The 19,400-nt window shown below is 32.9% G+C and overlaps 3 protein-coding genes across 25 annotated transcripts; 1 reads left to right on the top strand and 2 right to left on the bottom strand.

Annotated features, from left to right (window-relative positions):
• Positions 1-1,759: 1,759 nt before the first annotated feature.
• LOC131022405 (E3 ubiquitin-protein ligase DIS1-like) lies at positions 1,760-12,975 on the bottom strand. Of its 4 annotated transcripts, none has more exons than XM_057951870.1 (5): positions 4,866-5,199; positions 3,992-4,051; positions 3,311-3,542; positions 2,338-2,724; positions 1,760-2,246 (listed from the first exon to the last, which is right to left on the bottom strand). In XM_057951870.1, the coding sequence occupies exons 3-5, from the start codon at positions 3,527-3,529 to the stop codon at positions 1,926-1,928; spliced, it is 927 nt and encodes a 308-aa protein (XP_057807853.1). In that variant the 5' UTR covers positions 3,530-3,542; positions 3,992-4,051; positions 4,866-5,199; the 3' UTR covers positions 1,760-1,925. The 4 variants fall into 4 exon arrangements, with proteins under 4 accessions (XP_057807853.1, XP_057807851.1, XP_057807852.1 ...); XM_057951868.1 differs by having other exon boundaries at positions 3,857-4,051; positions 4,866-5,197; XM_057951869.1 differs by lacking the exons at positions 3,992-4,051; positions 4,866-5,199 and adding an exon at positions 12,664-12,975.
• On the top strand, positions 6,674-10,416 carry LOC131022403 (mitochondrial inner membrane protease ATP23-like). 20 transcript variants are annotated; one of them, XR_009101269.1, is made up of 8 exons: positions 6,776-7,213; positions 7,747-7,971; positions 8,396-8,460; positions 8,824-8,928; positions 8,991-9,159; positions 9,233-9,354; positions 9,429-9,665; positions 10,054-10,416. XR_009101269.1 is itself a non-coding variant. In XM_057951862.1 (8 exons), the coding sequence occupies exons 5-8, from the start codon at positions 9,027-9,029 to the stop codon at positions 10,183-10,185; spliced, it is 624 nt and encodes a 207-aa protein (XP_057807845.1). In that variant the 5' UTR covers positions 6,917-7,213; positions 7,747-7,971; positions 8,396-8,460; positions 8,824-8,928; positions 8,991-9,026; the 3' UTR covers positions 10,186-10,416. The 20 variants fall into 20 exon arrangements, 11 of the variants coding, with proteins under 11 accessions (XP_057807840.1, XP_057807848.1, XP_057807849.1 ...); XR_009101268.1 differs by having other exon boundaries at positions 7,705-7,971; positions 9,024-9,159; XR_009101267.1 differs by having other exon boundaries at positions 7,705-7,971.
• A 5,250-nt stretch (positions 12,976-18,225) lies between the features above and the next one.
• Positions 18,226-18,813, bottom strand: LOC131022898 (uncharacterized). Its single transcript, XM_057952441.1, has one exon. It carries the CDS (start codon positions 18,811-18,813, stop codon positions 18,226-18,228), a length of 588 nt encoding a protein of 195 aa, XP_057808424.1.
• Positions 18,814-19,400: the final 587 nt, after the last annotated feature.

Below are 19,400 nucleotides of genomic sequence, written 5' to 3'. Positions count from 1 at the left end.
TTATAATAATAAGAATTTATATTTATATTTTAAAATAATTAAAAATTAGATTTATTCAAAAAAATAAGAGGACAAAGGATTTTATAAAATTTTAATTTTAAAATAAATATAACTTTTATTTAAATCAAATATTTTACGTAAAAATATAGTATTAAATTAAAGTCTTATAGTGATTTTTAATTTGATATGCATATTAAATATTTTATAATTGTTCAAATTTCCTAATTTTAGAGGTTATAAGATCTCACTTGATACACGGCATAAGATAAAGTGTTATATGTTCGATTTAGATGTCTTTTACTATATATCATATTAATATCAGTTTAATAAAATACATTAAAATATTTGTAAAAAACATAATTCATTATCTGATATATGATATATTACGATTATATAAAATTATTAATTATTATAATTATGATATGTATTACGTATTCCACCTCCTTAGCTTATAATTGGTATACAGAATCGCTCAAATTTTTATATTTTTTTTATTTATAAAAGGTCGTGTATAGGGGTGTTCATAATTTGGTTTAAACCGTAAACCAAATCAAACCAAACCGTATTTATGCGGTTTGGTTTGGTTTACGGTTTGAAAAATATGGTTTGGTTTATATTTTTGCAAAAATATGGTTTATGGTTTAGGTTTGGTTTTTTAAAATTATAGGCCAAACCAAACCGTAAACCGTAATATATTTAAATCAATTATTATTATTATTATTATTATTATTATTATTATTATTATTATTATTATTATTATTATTATTATTCATGTATATTTTGCAAGTTTAATAAAATTATATAATATTCCTATCCATTAAAGCCTTTAATTACATATCATCACACAATAAGCGTATTTCTCTTAAACTGAAATTGTTAATTCCTAATTTATTTGTTTAAATGGATGTTAGAGTCTCGATAATAAACTTGAATAATCTGGAGAAAATACATGCTTAAGATTTAGTTTTGATGCACATTAAATGTCTTCTTAGTATGTATTGACTTTTTTTTATTATTATCATTTTCTTCAATGTAATTTTATTTTTATTAAGTTTGAAGACCTTAGATGTTTGATTTTTTTATTACTCTATAATAGAAAAATAAAAAATATATATAAACCGCAAACCAAACCGCATCAAACCGCATTAATACAGTTTGATTTGGTTTGGTTTTAATATTAATATGGTTTGGTTTGGTTTCAAAAAATTATAAAACCGTATTTTGTGGTTTGGTTTGGTTTTGATGCCAAACCGCACCAAACCAAACCGCGAACACCCCTAGTCGTGTATTTTACACCAAACAATATATTTAAAATATTCGTATTATATTATACACTTTAATCACTTGTACCAAACAGTGTATAAGAGCATTGGCAACGCAGCTCCTCGAGCATTACTCGAGTAAGGCAATTTCTTCGTGTATGGCGTTGCAATGGCTGTTTCCTCGAGCATTACGCGAGTGCTCGGGTAGCACTCGAGCCTCAAATAAAAAAAAAATTTATTTTAATTTCCAATGGCTGTTTTTTTTTTGTTTTTTTTTTATTAAAGTTTTATGTAATATTTAGGATTTTATAATTAATGCAATTTAAATTTGAAATAAATTGTGTTATTTAAATTTGAGCAATTAAATTTAAATGAAAAACATAAAATCAAAACTAATGTTATCAAGTAGGCTATCAAGTAACCCCAATGCAGAACTACCTACTCAATAACACAACCACTATAAAGTAGACTATCAAGTAACCCCATTGCGGATGCTCTAACATCTTTAGAACTTGTTATCTTGCACCATGGCTTCAATTAATTAAGACATGAAGATAGTAGTATAGTTGCAGGTAGCTGAGACAAGACGTTGATTGATGCATAGACAAGCAAAGAGAGTTTGCCTCCTAAACTAGAAACAACATAATCAATACCAAAACACTACTACTGCTCCTTCCAAATCCTACCAGTAACCCTGAGTTTCAGCTCCTTCCTTTCGCCACCGGAGAAGAAGAGCGCCATGTTTCGTTGAACGATAAGACCATCAAAACTGTCACGAACCTTCCGGTGGCTATCCCTTATGCTCCGGGGAACTCCCTGCCACACCACCTTCCTCCCGTTACCTCCAACCTCGAGGCTGTAGCTGTAGTTTTTAGCCTCATTGTCATCACCCATGAACCGCAAAAATGCAATGTAAGCGGGCGCCATTCCTAGCTGAAACGCTTCGAAATGTAGACAAAAATACTGACCGAAACAACTGAAAACCTGCACGACCACGAGATAGGAACTGCGATGCTTCATTCTGGGAAAAAACTTCCATGACTTCAAAGCAGTATACGGGAAAGAATGTTATTACCGTAAGCATCCATGTGGCGTTCTCGACCTCATGTGGATTGGACTTGACATACCGATGGTTGAAAGTGCTCCCGCTGTGCATGTCTACTTTGTGATCATCTTTGAGGTGGCTGACAAGAAATGGAATATCACCAACTGCAGAGCAGTCTGAGCCAGCGTAAGGGCAACTGTAAGGTCTAAAAGCACATTGATATTCATGCTTAAGCTTGCTGTAGTATGGATAGATGCCGATACACCCAAAATTTTGATATTTACAAGGAAGCTCAAGAGACGCGGCTACCTTCTCCAACACAAGACATCTGATGTTTCCAAGTTCGTGCCTGCATGTTGGACACCGGTTGTGCATCCTAGGTTTGCACCCGGAACACAACGTGTGCCCATTGGAACACTGCATAATAAATACAAGGGAGACTGATTAACAAACAAACACATGAGAGGCTTTTCAATGTCAAGTTTTAAAATATGAGTAATGCTAATGCGTTGAAGCATTGAGATAAATGAAGTTTCCTTGAAACCACTCTTAGATCTAAATTAAATAAAGAATATTGGATTTCATACCAAAAGGAAAAAAACACAACATCACTTGTTAAATGATTACATTGTGACTAAGGGAATAGCCTGCATTTGTAAGGACCATCATTTCTCTTTGTAATGCATTTTTAGTAGCTCAAAGTAAAGATAAAGTTTATTGAACTTTTCAGACCCAAACTTTTTTATATTCAAAATAACTCATGCTCTTTCCCTAACTAACATGTAAAGGAAAATGATAGTTTCAAATCTCTGTCCTACTAAAAATGTAGTTCCCCTAATTAGTAAAAATAATTGTCCAATTATTATGTTTCAGCAGTTCCAATCAAGGAGACAAATGGGAGCATTTGAATAAATTAACTATTAATGAGACATTTTAGGTTTTTATTTCTCCATTAAGAGCCGCTCATCCTTATGTTTCAGATACAGGATATAGTCGTACGTACCTGACTAATAGGAGGGTACATGGCATTCAAGCAAACTGGACATTTCAACAGCTCACGAACACCCCTTGTAACAGCTGGATTAGGTTTTAGTGTGGTTTGAACATTCTCATTCACATTCTCACGAATGTCCAACACATTTTCTTTTGGAGGTGGATCAATGACTTCAGGTTTATTTCGCGAGTCAACAGAATAGGAAGGTCCACTTGCCATTGACAGCATGCGCAGTTATAACCTACACAGGCATAGCCAGTTTACATGCCAAAATCTACATCACATTTCATCTACAGATATCATAATTAAAATGTCAAAATATGAACAATACAAGAAAGTAAAAAGTGCACAATAATCATTGGCATCATGCTAATAACAAGCCCATGATTCATGGTGTAAAAGTTCAATCGTAGTCTATGGGGACCGTATATCACAAAACCTTTTATTAAAGATAGAATTTTCTCACACATTTATATTTAAAAACACCACTCAACTAAGACCAGAACAAGGAGAAGTGAGAAAATAAAGAGAAATAAATGCATATAAAAATACTACCTTATACGCATATTGCATGAGGAAACTCAAAGGTGGCAAAAGAGCTATATTTGAGTAAGAACAGTCTATTTCAGACCGTTACTTGAGCACAAATATGTTGAAAGCTAAGACGAGAACATAGGCCATCATGAATACCTTACGTAGGCAGCACCATTTTATTTGAGCAGATACACGCGCCGGTCACAGACTCACAGCCTTCAGATGAAATAGAAATAAAACATAGCTCCTTAGGATGCTAGCAAACCGTAGTACAAATACTAAACCCTTAACACAATCTCTTTGATCTTTCGTGTTAAGCATTACAGATCAAATAGACAATGTGTAAAATCCTAAAATAGGACAAATTTTCTTCTACTTCAAAACTTCTATAGCATATCATAAATAATAGTAAGAATTTCAAAATCTTGTTTCCCACTTTACAAAGTCAGATAAATTCATATTTCTGTGCCTGAATTTCGAAGTGACAGCAGCACAGCCCTAGCTGTCCATTATGAGTCAATTTCATTCTTAGTCCTAATACATAAATCATTTTAATTTTTTTAAAAAAAGACTAAGAATGGTAAAGAATTCAATGGCTTGATTTCTAAGGTCAGCCCAACTCCTAAGCTTAGTTATCAAACTACATTAATCATTCATTTCAGTTAAAAATGAAAAGAAAACAGCAGGAAATCAAGAGACAAGGCTATTCTAAGATAGTTTCATAATCTCCCAGAAATAAAAAAGTTACACTGTAAATCGGATAGGGACAGATACAAACTATGAAACAGTGGCAACCATAGATCCATTACATTATACGAACACTCACACTCACACTCACACTACAAAGATTAAATGAAAGCCATAGTTGAAACTGAAAGAACAACAAGCATAACCGCCCACGCCAACGATTACAAAGCAGAAAAAGAAATTCATACAACTTAAGAAAATAATATATCCAGAAAGATTAAGAGGCAAACAAGATCAAACAAAAAAAAACCAAGACAACCCAACAAATACATAGAGAGATTACCTTACTGCAACAATAAATCGTTGTGAAATCAATAACCCATGAAAAAAACCGCCGCTTTCGTTTCGGGTGAGCTAACGACGGGGCAGAGTCAACAAAAATGTGAAAATTAAATTTTGAATTGTATTGAGCCTTGAAGAGAAGAAGTAGAACCAGCAGCAGAAGAAGAAGAGTTTGGTGTTTTGTGTTGGGCTGGCAAATGGCATGTAAGGATCTAAGTTGGAACAAATGGGAAACGGACAATATATTGCATAATTCAAATCAATAAATACCAAGAAATTACGATTCAAATTTAGGCATAAAGACTAGAGACAAAATGCTGGATTCAATCATTCAAAAGTGGACCTAATTTTCCTCTATATCAAGTAATCTATCATTCATTTCAAATATATAATAATCAATTATGGCATGTAAAACACTTTAATAATAATGCATCGTTATTATTACAATCATTTATACGGAGCAAAATTTATGAGACGAACCAATCTCAATTCAAAAAATTACAAATATAATATTTCCTCCGTCCTAATTTTTAGTATTCAATTTTCATTTTTTGATCGTACCACATTTTGATATTCATTTATATTTTTAGTAAAAGTAGGTGAAGCCCTTACTTGGCTTTAATTATTTTAACACTCATATAAAAGATGCGACTCTTATTCCACTCACAACACACCCAATCATTTTATTAAAATTCATGTCACTCTCAACTGGACACTAAAAACTGAGACGGAGGGAGTACTTGAGATGAGTTTGGTTCTAGATTTTAATTTGTTACAACTTGATTGACGAAGGCCTTTGGAGGACAAAAATTAGTTGAAATCAATGTGAACTTTTCCATGTGTTAACGGTGTGAAGTGTACCTTTGAAAGAGTGGAAATCGAATGTTGGCCATTAATTTAATTTCAATAATTTTTAATTAATTTCGATATTAAGATATTTAAATATTCTTATATTAACTTTGTCAATTGTTTATCAAATATAAATATATAGTAAAATTAGTACGAATTCGTACCAATCGTGGGGAACGACATCCTATTACACTTGGTACAAAATGAGACTATTCGTACCAATCGCATAGGTTGTTGTGTGTCACAACTGATACAGATAGTTTTCATTCATATTAGGTGTCAGGTATCACTGATTGATGTCATTAATTGAATAATTAATGCGAAATTTTTCTTTTGTACAAATATTACTCTAAGGCTGCGTTTACTTTGATGGATAAATTTATCCATGGAAAATGATGGATAACATAAATTTATGCCTTTAAATGCCCTCTTCCTTTTCCAACATTTGACACAAAAGAGATGCTCATGCCATTTTTCCTTCCTTATTTTCACTTCAAGAATGGATAATATTATCACACCATTTTTGGAGGGATAATATTATCCATCCTTGAAGTGAAAATAAGGAAGAAAAAATGGCATGAGCATCTTTTGTGTCAAATGTTGGTAAAGGAATGAGGCATTTAAATACATAAATTTGTGTTATCCATCATTTTCCATAGATAAATTTATCCATCAAAGTAAACGCAGCCTAAGGGGTAATTTTGTTTAAATTTCTAAAAATTTATTTATTAAAATTAAATTGGTGGGTCATCTTTTAATTTCCATTATTTATAATGTCTATCTCGCATTCATTATCTATTACTAGTAACTAGTAAAGTTTTAATAATTTAACAAGTGCCGCAATTGTTTGATTTTTTATATTTTTATTTTCATATTTCCTTTTCCTGTTACACATGTGTATTCATCTAGATCTACATGGCATAGCTATAAAACATACAACAAATAAATGAAGAATGGGAGAATAATAAAAGCCTAACCTCTTTCGAACCTAAATAGGGATGTCAATGGGTGGGTTTTACCCGGATCAGAACCATTAAAATTGTTACGGTTTCGAAATCAGAACCGATCCATTGCTTAATGGATCCACACCAGACCAGACCATTAAGTGAAAAATTAAATGGTGTGGGTAGGTTAATTACCCATGGGTATTATAAGACCCATAGACCCAATAATACCCATTACCAAACTAAAAAAAGCCCAAAAAAGACCAAAAAAGCCCATGGTCTCAACTCTCAAACTCTCAAATCTCAATTCTCGTCTGAATTTGAAAATTGGATCTGCACGCAGCCCGGCAACCGCTTCACGCTCACCTCAATTCCTCCGCCGCCGCTGCTCGCCTCCGCCGCCGATTGGTGTCGCCTCGCTGCTGATTGTTGTCGCGCTCTCCGGAATTCGCTTCTCTCCGCCGCTTCGGGAGTTCCTGCCCTCTCCGCCGCACGCCGCCGCGAAGCTCGCCGCGCCGGGAGTTCCTGCGCTCTCCGCCGCACGCCGCTCCTCAAGGTAAACCCTCCAGCACCGCTAAGCTGTCCTTCCTTAAACAAAAAGCTCGCCTACTCTGAATTAATTTAATTCTGGAAATTTAGAAGCTTCTGCCAAAATGCCCCAAATTGAATTTTCATAAAGGAAGCAGATAAGGAGCTAATTGAAGTTTTACCCAATAATTTACTCAAAAAATGCATTCCCAAATCCAGTTTGTGTTGCTTTGGTTAGCTTATTTGGTTGAATGCTGAAAACTGCTTTGTTGATGAGAAGTATGATGATTTGAGCGTGGATGAATTCTCAAATATCGAAAGCCTGAGTTTGAAGATTATTCACAAGTTTGGTATGATCAGATTATCAGAATATGCCAATAGAGGAGGATGACTATATTCATCTGCTACAGTTTTAGATTGGCTACTGAGTTTGAGAAAATTTTGTTGCCTTTTTTACTATCTTCTGCTGCATGTATTTCACATACATTCCATTTTCAAGAAATTTCACATAAATTTTAGATTGGCCACGCCACACATTCTTCTCCTCTGTCGCACATTCAGCTTCTCCGCCTGCATCTCCCCGTGCCACCACGCCCAACCAACGCCACACCTCCCAGCGTCGCCTCAACCCCGGTTAAATCGCCGATTGCTCATCGCTGGAATAATTTGGCCGGATCATATTTGGCGTCTCCTTCACTGAAGGCAAAACCTAGGGCGGGCGGTGAAATCTGCTGGGACGCTCTTCACACCTTCGTCTCTTTAAATCTCTTCCACATTCCTTCTGAGGTTTTTATCTCTTCCGCAATTTTCTAATTCCTGTTTTAGTTTTCATTCTTAATCATTTGGTTATCTACTCTTTCAATATTTCTCTCATCTTTTCTGTGGATCACACTATATTTATTCAGTCTTTTCTTGTTTTCTTTGTGGGGTTGGGTTTTATGCTGCTCTTTAATTATATTTTGCTTTGTATATGGTGTTCAAGTGGTGGCCATGGCTGGTTGTGTTTATGTCTGTTGGTTAAATAAAGAATGAGAACATATAACTCGAATATTTGAAGCTTCTTTTCTTGTTAATCAGTGTAATGGCAGCTGCTGCATTAATTGACTTCAGAAAATGGGCATTATCATTTGAAAATCTGTGAAAGGTTGTTCAATTCTGAAAAAAATGATCTCTGTTATGTGATTGCTTATTAGATAATGTGTTTCTACAGGCAAATATCTATCGGGAGGAGAAAAACTTGATCGACTTGTATGTTATACTGCTAAGATATTCAAGGTAAAGGTTTTTTATTACTTTCACAGCTGAAACTGATCTTTTTAATGTTTTGAGTGCATTTGTCTCAGCTGTTGCAACTAATTACAGCGCTTCGTCTTCACTGAAGCAGAATAACGATTATACTCGACTTAATCAACTATCAATAATGATAATTACAATTGGATGGAGATATATAATCAATAGATAAATATATTCAAAACTACTATAAAATATAGCTATTATTTATGTAAATGTTTCATACTACATTTAATATATTAATTCAAAATAAATAAATAAATAAAATCCTAATTAGCTATTGGAATATATAAAAAGGAAATTGAAACAAAACCCTAATTAGCTACCCATTTCCCCACAACAATTCAGCCGCACGCGCACACCTTCTCTCTCTGCACATACGCCGCCCTTCCTCTCCTTCTCGTCGCCGCTGCAGATCCGTCGTCCTTTCCCTCTCGCCGCCGCCCCTAATTGGTATTTTGTTTTTGTGCATTTTCCGTGTTATTATTATAATTTCAAATGGTTCTCTCCCACAGTCATAGAAGAAACAAATCTTTGGAATTGAGGAGTTGATGGAGACGATGGGAGACGAAGATGTTGGTTCCACGCCATCATCTGCTACTGCTGAGTCGCCCTCCTCTGTCCCTCCCCCGCTCGGAATGACGCTGGAGCTATGCCGGAATAATATCCAGAAAGCTTTACACAGTAATTTTCTATTTGATTTTTATTCAAATTTTTTGTTGGGTTTATATCGAAAGATGGTTCCTACATGTTGCAGATCCAAAGGTGAAAACTCTGATGGAGAGTATGGAGAAATCTGGATGCAAAATCGGAGAGAATTTCTTCAAGGCTAAATATTGCAGTGGTGTACACGCCGGTCATTTCAGCAGGGGGCAAGGGGTATGTATGTCTTTTTAGTTAAGTCCTTTCCTTAGCTTTTCTAGTAAATTGATGGATTTTTATACTTGCGCTAGATTGGAATATGTTGTAATTACATGGGACATAATGACTATTTGGTACAAGCAATGATTCATGAGCTCATTCACGCATATGATGACTGTCGTGCTGCTAATATGGAATGGGATAGCGCCGCTCATCAAGCTTGCAGTGAGATTCGAGCTAATCATCTCAGTGGAGATTGCCATATTGTCAGAGAGTTTCTTCGCGGTAATCTGAAGTTGAAGTTGAATGAGATAAAAGCTCATGAGCCAGTGAGTTTGCTCTCTCTCTCCAACTACTCATTTTTTTTTTACAATATAGTATTAATTTTTACAATTAATTAAATATACACTAAATAGTAAGGTAGTCCAATACTTTTTAAATTGACAAATTATTCTTATCAAATTTATAGGTTACAAATATAAAATGTAATGCTAGCTAATCTTCGGAATATTAATCTTAATTGCTCAAAAACAATATATTAAATGGGAGTCGGAGTGCAAAAAAAAACAAAATATCATTGCCTCAACTCTGCAATTCAACAATTTGAATCAGAGAAGTAAGAAACAAGAAGTCTTATTTTCCAAGCAAGCCAAGTGAAGAAGACATGTGTGAAGATTAAGGGATTTTGATTAAGGGATTTTGATTCCTGCTTGATAGAAATGTGTGAAGAAAAGAGCAGCTCGATCGGTGGCTGCATGTGGCCATTCACCAACTACAACAGAGGCAGCCATTGAAGGTGTTTGGGATACTTGTTACAATGACAAAGCGCCCTTTGATCCAGCTCCTTGAGTCCTCTTCTCTTGCTTGGGAATAAAACTTCTCTTGTTGATTAGAATGAATTGTTGAATGCATTTCAATAACAGATATGAGGCAATGATGCATTCTATTATCTGAGTTTACATTCTTGAAATCATTAGAACTCCATTTAATATAGCTATTGATACCACTTTTTAAACTGTAAAAGGAAAAAGAAAAAAACACAATTGCATTGTTCTCTAAATAGATTGTTCATTTCCAGAATGGTGAAAATTTTGATAAAGAGAGTGTGGAGAATAGTTGATGCTGTATGATAGTCAATACCGAGTCAATACAAAAAGGAATTTGGGGCCAAAATGAATTTTTGAGACCCTGCATAACAAATACAAGGGAGACTGATTAACAGACAAACACATGAGAGGCTTTTGAATGTCGAGTTTAAAAATATGAGTAATGCTAATGCGTTGAAGCATTGAGATAAATGAAGTTTCCTTGCAACCACTCTTGGATCTAAAATAAATAAAGAATATTGGATTTCATACCAAATGGAAAAAAACACAACATAACTTGTTAAATGATTAAATTGTGACTAGGTAAAGGAATAGCCTGCATTTGTAAGGACCATCATTTATCTTTGTAATGCATTTTTAGTAGCTCAAAGTAATGATAAAGTTCATTGAACTTTTCAGACCCAAACTTTTTTTATATTCAAAATAACTCATGCTCTTTCCCTAATTACCATGTAAAAGGAAAATGATAGTTTCAAATCTCTTTGTCCTACTAAAAATGTAGTTCCCCTAATTAGTAAAAATAACTGTCCAATTATTATGTTTCAGCAGTTCCAATCAAGGATACAAAAGGGAGCATTTGAATAAATTAACTATTAATGAGACATTTTTGGTTTATATTTCTCCATTAAAAGCCGCTCATCCTTATGTTTCAGATACAGGATATAGTCGTACGTACCTGACTAATAGGAGGGTACATGGCATTCAAGCAAACTGGACATTTCAACAGCTCACGAACACCGCTTGTAACAGCTGGATTAGGTTTTAGTGTGCTTTGAGCATTCTCATTCACATTCTCACGAATGTCCAACACGTCTTCTTTTGGAGGTGGATCAATGACTTCAGGTTCATTTCGCGAGTCAACGATATAGGAAGGTCCACTTGCCATCGACAGCATGCGCAGTTATAACCTACACAGGCACAACCAGTTTACATGTCAAAATCTACATCACATTTCATCTAGAGATATCATAATTAAAATGTCAAAATATGAACAACACAAGAAAGTAAAAAGTGCACAATAATCATTGGCATCACAAGCCCATGATTCATGGTGTAAAAGTTCAATCGTAGTCTATGGGGACCATATATCACAAAAACTTTTATTAAAGAGAGAATTTTCTCACACATTTATATTTAAAAACACCACTCAACTATGACCGGAACAAGGAGAAGTCAGAAAATAAAGAGAAATAAATACATATAAAAATACTTCCTTATACACATATATTGCATGAGGAGCTATATTTGAGTAAGAACAGTCTATTTCAGACCGTTACTCGAGCACAAATATGTTGAAAGCTAAGACGAGAATATAGGCCATCATGAATACCTTACGTAGGCAGCACCATTTTATTTGAGCAGATACACGCGCCGGTCACAGACTCACAGCCTTCAGATGAAATAGAAATAAAACATAGCTCCTTAGGATGCTAGCAAACCGTAGTACAAATACTAAACCCTTAACACAATCTCTTTGATCTTTCGTGTTAAGCATTACAGATCAAATAGACAATGTGTAAAATCCTAAAATATGACAAATTTTCTTCTACTTCAAAACTTCTATAGCATATCGTAAATAATAGTAAGAATTTCAAAATCTTGTTTCCCACTTTACAAAGTCAGAGAAATTCATATTTCTGTGCCTGAATTTCAAAGTGACACCAGGATCAGCCCTAGCTGTCCATTTCTTAGTCCTAATACATAAATGATTTTTTTTTTTAAGGAAGACTAAGAATGGTAAAGAATTCAATGGCTTGATTTCTAAGGTCAGCCCAACTCCTAAGCTTAGTTATCAAACTACATTAATCATTTACTATTTCAGTTAAAAATGAAAAGAAAAACAGCAGAAAATCAAGAGACAAGGTTGTTCTAAGATAGTTTCATAATCTCCCAGAAATAAAAAAGTTACACTCTAAATCGGATAGGGACGGATACAAACTATGAAACAGTAGCAACCATAGATCCATTACATTATACTCACTCACACTTGCAATAATAAATAAATAAATGAAGTCTCTTCATATTAGCCTAGAAAGATGAAGTGAAAGCCGTAGTTGAAACAGAAAGATCAACAAGCATAACCGCCCACGCCCACAATTACAAAGCAGAAAAAGAAATTCACACAACTTTAAGAAAATAATATATCCAGAAAGATTAAGAGGCAAACAAGATTAGACAAAACAAAAACCAAGACAACCCCAAAAGTACATAGCGTAGTTACCTTAATTGCAACAATAAATCGTTGTGAAATCATAACCCATGAAAAAAACCGCCGCTTTCGTTTTGGGTGAGCCAACAACGGGGCAGAGTCAACAAAAATGTGAAAATTAAATTTTGAATTGTATCGAGCCTTGAAGAAGAAGAAGAAGAAGAGAAGAAGAGTTGTGTTGGGCTGGCAAATGGCAATGGCATGTAAGGATCTAAGTTGGAACAAATGGGAAACGGACAATATACTGCATAATTCAAATCAATAAATATTACTACGATTCAAATTTAGGCATAGAGACTAGAGACAAAATGCTGGATTCAATCATTCAAAAGTGGAGGGCCTAATTTTCCTCTATATCAAGTATCTATCATTGCATTTCAAATATATAATAATCAATTATGGCATGTAAAACACTCTAATAATAATGCATCGAAATTATTACAAGTTACCTTTAATCTTGGGACTATTTTGAAAATCATTTATACGTGAGCAAAATTTATGAGACGAGTCAATCTCAATTCAATAAAATTACAAATATAATACTTGAGATGAGTTTGGTTCTAGATTTTAATTTGTTACAACTTGATTGACGACAAAAATTAGTAATGGTGTGAAGTGTACCATTTGAAAGAGTGGAAATCAAATGTTGGCCATTCATTTAATTTCAATGATTTTTAATCAATTTCGATATTAAGATATTTAAATATTCTTATTTCAACTTTGTCAATTATTTATCAAATATAAATATATAGTAAACTTAGTACGAATTCGTACCAATAGTGGGGAAGAACATCCTATTACACTTGGTACAAAATGAGACTATTCGTACCAGTCGTGTAAGTTGTTACGCGTCACAATTGATACGAATAGTTTTCGTTCGTACTAGGTGTCAGGTATCACTGATTCATGTCATTAATTGAATAATTAATGCGAATCTTTTCTTTTGTACCAGTATTACTCTAAGGGGTAATTTTGTTTAAATTTCTAAAAATTTATTTATTAAAATTAAATTGGTGGGTCATCTTTTAATTTCCACTATTTATAATGTCTATCTCAAACTCATTATCTGTTACTAGTAACTAGTAAAGTTTTAATAATTTATTCAAATAACAAGTGCCGCAAGTGTTTGAATTTTTATATTTTTATTTTCATATTTCCTTTTCCTGTTACACATGTGCAAAAATATTCATCTAGATCTATATGGCATAGCTATAAAACATACAACAAATCGTGCCTAAATATGAATCTTTATATATATAAAAAGTAAAGTAAATAAAATTTAATTCAATTACAAGGGTGTAATTGGAATTGGAAAAAAAAAATGCATCATCTAATCAAATACTAACTGCCGAAAAAGTCAATTGGAAAACAAAAACTCCTCAATGTTTAATGATGCAATTATTGTTCTTCCATTTTATTCTCACTTTATATATAAAAACACATTTTTTCTATTTTCATTAAATTATATTTTATATAAAGTATGAATCATACATCTTGATGGAAGGTCGTGAAATTACCTTTAATTTGATATATAATATGTAGAAAAAAATTAAGATGAACAAGTTATAAAAATTTAAAACTTTTAACATACTAAATAATTTATATTTTGTGTAGTGATATTTTTCTTAAAATTTGGAACTGCATTTTAGTGTGCTCTATCAAAAGAAAATTTTCATTCGTGCATGAAATGAAGCAGGATAATTTTATGCTTTTTAAATTTTATTTTTGCTTAATGATAATATTTTAATTTTTTAAATTGTGCATTTATATATTTTTTTTGAAAAATTTGTAGAATGTGTAATTTTTATATTTTAATTTTTTTTTATTCTTTACACAAAGCACAATTTTACTATTTTTGTGTGGTTTCATATTGGATAATATATGCATCTTAAATTAAAAGATCAGGGAAAGTTATTAATATAGTATATATTGACTCCGAAATAAATAAATATACAAAATATAATGATATAAATTCAACAATTAAACGTTTTTTATTTATATATATTTTCTAAAGATTGGATGTGTTTAAAGCTTTCTGTTAACTTTTTTTTTCTTCTTATTTTGTATTTTATGATATTTTGATTATTATATTATGCATTAATGTTTATTTAATGTATAAAATTTATTAATATAAATATATGATATTACTATTAAATAACATTACTATCAAAAGACATCAAATTATATATTTATAGTTTATGTTAGAAGGAAATTAGAAAACAACCACATTATAAAAGGATGTTGTAAGTATTTATGTTGTCTATCAGTAGTATTTTAAATTCATAATTTTTTTTTTGAAAAACTTAAATTCATGAATTTTAAATCCATAATCCATGTGCATTTGCACATGTGATATACTAACATTTATATATAATTACACATGTAATACAAATACTTCAACTATCCAACAGCTCAAACTAAATTTACATTTATTTCAAAAAAAAAAGGAAAAAGAATTCACTCATTCAACTAAAAATTAAGGCATGTTAACTTATCATTTTCTTATTCTTTTTATTTGCATAGATCATTTTCTTCTTTGTGTGTAAATGAGTTCTAAATAAAATATGCAATATGTCTATTAGATGAAAATTTATGGAAAAAAGGTTTAATATATGATATGTATAAATTGAATTTAAAATGAATATGTAATAGTTTAAATTTTCTGTATATTATTTGAATGGAACAATTTTTTATTTTTATTTTTATAATTTTAATTTTAATATTTTTCTTATATATTATATATATTACTAGATTTGGTTATTAATTATATGTTTGAATTTGAAAGTAGTTATAAACGTCACATATTTTTAAATTTTAAAATGCTACCATATTATAATTATAAAAAATTGTTATTTTACTCTATTATAAAAACTGAACAATAAATAATTTGTTTTGAAATAATTAATATTCTAAAATAACTATTAATGCATTACATACAAAATTCAAGTTCCGAATAAAAAGAATTTAATATTCTTTTTGTTACATGTGGAATTATATATGTTTCAACTTACTAAATTTTTCTCTTCATTGCACAACTCTTTTTCTATTGTGCAATTTTATTCGAGATAATATATGCAATATGTAATTATATATCTTAAACAAACGGTCATGAAAACCCTTTAATTTGAAATGTATAAATCAATTTAAAAATGAGCAATGACTGTTAATAATCTCTCTCTCTCTATATATATGTATTAGTTTGAAAGTTGAGACTATTGCAGCACTTAAACATCTTTTTAAAGTTTTGTTGTTTTTCTCATCATTATTTTTATATATTTATTATATTTTGATATTTGTAAATTGTAATATTAAGTAGTCCTATTATTTTATATTAAAAATTTGTTAATATGATACAATATCATTATTGTAAAAGAAGATAATATTATTTTCCACCGTCCATGAAAAGTATAACACTTTTGTTATTTTGGGTGTCCACAAAAACTATAACACTTTCTATTTTAAGATATGATCCCACATTTTTTCTTCATCTTTTATCTTTACAAATATTTCTCATTGACAAAAATATAATCTTTAATTAATTTAATCTCAGCCACTAATTTTTTATAATGATAGAATCTTTTTTTCCACTACATAAAAATTACCATTATTTTTTATTTAAAATTATGTCCATAAAAAGTATCATATTTTTTTAGGATAAAAGAAATATATTATATTTGTAGCTCACATGTACACTAGTGAGATATAATTGCACGTGAGTTGAATTTTTCTAAATGATGGGCAAGATGTGTAGACAACTGTTTTTCTCTTTAAAAGTACAATTTGTGTTCGTTTGTCTCACAAATCACAAATGGTATTCGTTTTTATTTTTCAAATGCATGACAACTATATATTCGCAATTACTATAGTTTCGGCATATAGTGTTTGTACCATTTATTATTATTATTATTATTAAGAGAGAAGTTCCTCATTTTCCCCCTTAATAACTCGAACTCCTTATCTATTAGTTGGAGTAGAAGCGTCTTACTATTTTGTATTGTGATTATGTCTTTTGATTTCTTAGGCGGTCAATTCCAACTTTTTAACGAGGCCATTGAAAAAATTAATGTCCCCTAGATATATATTAACATTTTTTTTATAAATTATACAAGTAAATAAAAAAAATTTAAGATCACACGACGATGGAAAGTGTTATAGTTTTTGTGGACACCCAAAATAACAAAAGTGTTGTGGAATTTTTTTTGGGTATTAGAGTATCTCCAATGAGAGGTGATTAAGTTGGTGCTATAATTAATGGTGGTCCCCACCTTAAGCACCTCCCCTTCAATGCATAGTTTTTACCTTGGTGCTAAAATCCTCATTTCCACCAAAATTCCAATTTGAGCTCTTTTATGCTAAAATGTTTAATTTTCATTGAAAATAAATTAAACATTACATAATTTAAATAACTAAAAAATAATAACATAATTTAAAAATCATAAACTATATGATTCCTCGACGCTTGAGCACCTCTTGCATCAAATGGTTGTACCATGCCAATTGAGCTTCATTCATATGCGAAGTATCCATGTTGAGGATTTTCAAATCGAGCTCCTCCCTTTTCATCGCGGCGATCGTATTTTTGGCTTTGGCGATGCCACTGGTTTGGATTGCATGTTCCTTCATTTCGAGGGCGACTTTCTCAAGTGTCTCGGAGTAGGACGATTGTGTGGAAGAGTCTACTCCTTTTTTTCCTTTGCCTTAGTCTCGCTTCGCCGCTTTCTGGCATTGGGGCCTCGTGGTGATGCTCGGCTCCAATGAAGTTGTTGTTGCCTGTCCTTGGGAGCTCTTCGACTTCTTTGCGGAGTGGACATTGCCTGTCCTTGGGAGCTCTTCGACTTCTTCGCGGAGTGGACATTGGTAGGGGTGTGCAAACCCAATCCGGACCCGCCGAACCCGCCCGGACCGACGGGTTTGGTCCGGACCGAACCGGCTCACTATAGGTGTTTGGTCCGGGTTGGGTCTTATTTTCAGGACCGAAAGTTTTCCGGGTCGGTCCAGGTCGAACTCGGTCGAAATCCGGCGAACCCGGAACCGACCCGTGGTATTATAAATTTAATATTTAATTTTTATATTTAGTAATTAATATTTATAATAATAATATAATATTAATCTAACCCTATAATACTATTACTGTTCTGCCACAAATTCAATTTGAATTTTAAATCTTCAAACCCATCTAATAGCACTAGCAATGCAACTTAGGATTGGATTGAGGATTTCATATTTCTTTTTATGAACTTCAATGCTTGTATTATTATGTAATAGATTGATTGTGATTTATGTTTTTTTTTGTGATTGTGGATTGCGAATATTTGAGACTATGATATGTGTTTTGATATCGTATTTTTTATGTTTTAGATCTGAAAAATAGGTGCAAAAATAGGGAAAAAAAAGAGGTAGGTTATTAGCGGGTCTGACCCGGACCGAACCGGACCCGTTGCTCGGGTTCGGTCCAGTCCCGGGTCGGCCCGCTCGAATGTTTCGGTCCGGGTCTATCCAAAATTCTAAAATTTTCAGGTCTCCAAACCCGGCGGGTCAGTCCGGGTCGGTCCGGGTCCGACCCGCTGCACACCCCTAGACATTGGCGGCTGGTGACGCGAACCTCTGACAGTCGTGTAGGATTTTCCAAGCTTTGATATGCATGAATCTCTTTTTGTGATTCGCCTCGTGCATCGCCTGGGCTTGTTCGATGATTTGATCATCGCTCATCCCGCTACTCCAATTGTCCTTGCATATTTTGTAGTAGTCGGACCAAATTTTCACCTCCTTTTGGACGCGTTGGAAGTGGGATTTGAGATGATCCGACTTACGATTAGGCAATCCCGGCGGCTTCAGAGCATTGTATTTCTCGCCGATTGCTCCCCAATATTGGATCAACCTTCGGGACGTTCCCAAAATAGGATTGTGGGTAGCCTCCACCCACAATATACATATGAGCTCCGTCTCTTCGCTCATATAGTTGGTGCGTGGCCCCTTGGCTTTAGGCTTTGCCGTCGGCTCTTCTTCTTCAACGGTTGGTAATGTTGCCGGAGTTGAAATATTTCCTGAAGCAAGAACGTTTAAGGCTTGAGAATATGGACCGAACCCCATCATCGGTTGAGTAGTTGGCACACCTGAACCTCCACCGTGTTGCTCTAGATAATCGTCAAACTCACGATCCATTGCAATAAAATTGAAGAACACACAACTTGAAGGAAAAATATATAATGAGAGAACAATGAGAAGAATGGGAGAAGATGAAAATTTGTGAAGTCAAATAAGGGTATTTATCATGAGTAAAAGTAGATGTAAAATTAACAAAACAATATAATTTTTCACTATCCAAAGATTTTAAAGTTTTCGAATCAGACAAAAACCCAAGTATATGATCAAATGATTTCATTTCTTCATATCTACATTTCAAAGAAGCAATCGTCATGTCCACAAACTATAAAATCCACAATTCTAAATCATCATGTAATTTTTTTGGGTCCAAAATTTCTTTTTCGAAACGTTTTTTTTATCTCAAATTTTCTTTTAATACACAATTTTTTCTGAAGCCATATAAGAGGATATAAAAAAATTTTAGCCCCTAAAAATGATGGGACATGGACCGTCGACCAAGCTGGCCCACCCTCAAAGTCTGCCTTGTCTGCATAAATAAGTTGATTGTTCATAAAAGTAAAACTGACGCAACTTTCCACATTCTGATCGTATAACTCCATGTATAGATCCGTCGCCAGTCAAAAATATCTGTTCCTCATCAATCC

Source organism: Salvia miltiorrhiza, chromosome 4 (assembly GCF_028751815.1).
Source record: "Salvia miltiorrhiza cultivar Shanhuang (shh) chromosome 4, IMPLAD_Smil_shh, whole genome shotgun sequence".
NCBI lineage: Eukaryota > Viridiplantae > Streptophyta > Magnoliopsida > Lamiales > Lamiaceae > Salvia > Salvia miltiorrhiza.
The sequence above is the reverse complement of the archived record's forward strand: the minus strand, read 5'-3'. Positions and strand labels throughout refer to the sequence as shown.

Bases quoted from the DNA above. Each gene is read 5' to 3' on its own strand.
- LOC131022405 (XM_057951869.1), bottom strand. From the start codon at position 3,529: ATGCTGTCAATGGCAAGTGGACCTTCCTATTCTGTTGACTCGCGAAAT. The intron at 2,725-3,310 runs GTACGTACGACT...TTTATTATGCAG, and splicing joins TGTACCCTCCTATTAGTCAG to TGTTCCAATGGGCACACGTT. The intron at 2,247-2,337 runs GTAATAACATTC...GTGGTCGTGCAG, and splicing joins ACGCCACATGGATGCTTACG to GTTTTCAGTTGTTTCGGTCA.
- LOC131022403 (XM_057951865.1), top strand. From the start codon at position 9,027: ATGGAGACGATGGGAGACGAAGATGTTGGTTCCACGCCATCATCTGCT. The intron at 9,160-9,232 runs GTAATTTTCTAT...TACATGTTGCAG, and splicing joins TATCCAGAAAGCTTTACACA to ATCCAAAGGTGAAAACTCTG. The intron at 9,666-10,053 runs GTGAGTTTGCTC...CCTGCTTGATAG, and splicing joins AGATAAAAGCTCATGAGCCA to AAATGTGTGAAGAAAAGAGC.
- LOC131022898 (XM_057952441.1), bottom strand. From the start codon at position 18,813: ATGGATCGTGAGTTTGACGATTATCTAGAGCAACACGGTGGAGGTTCA.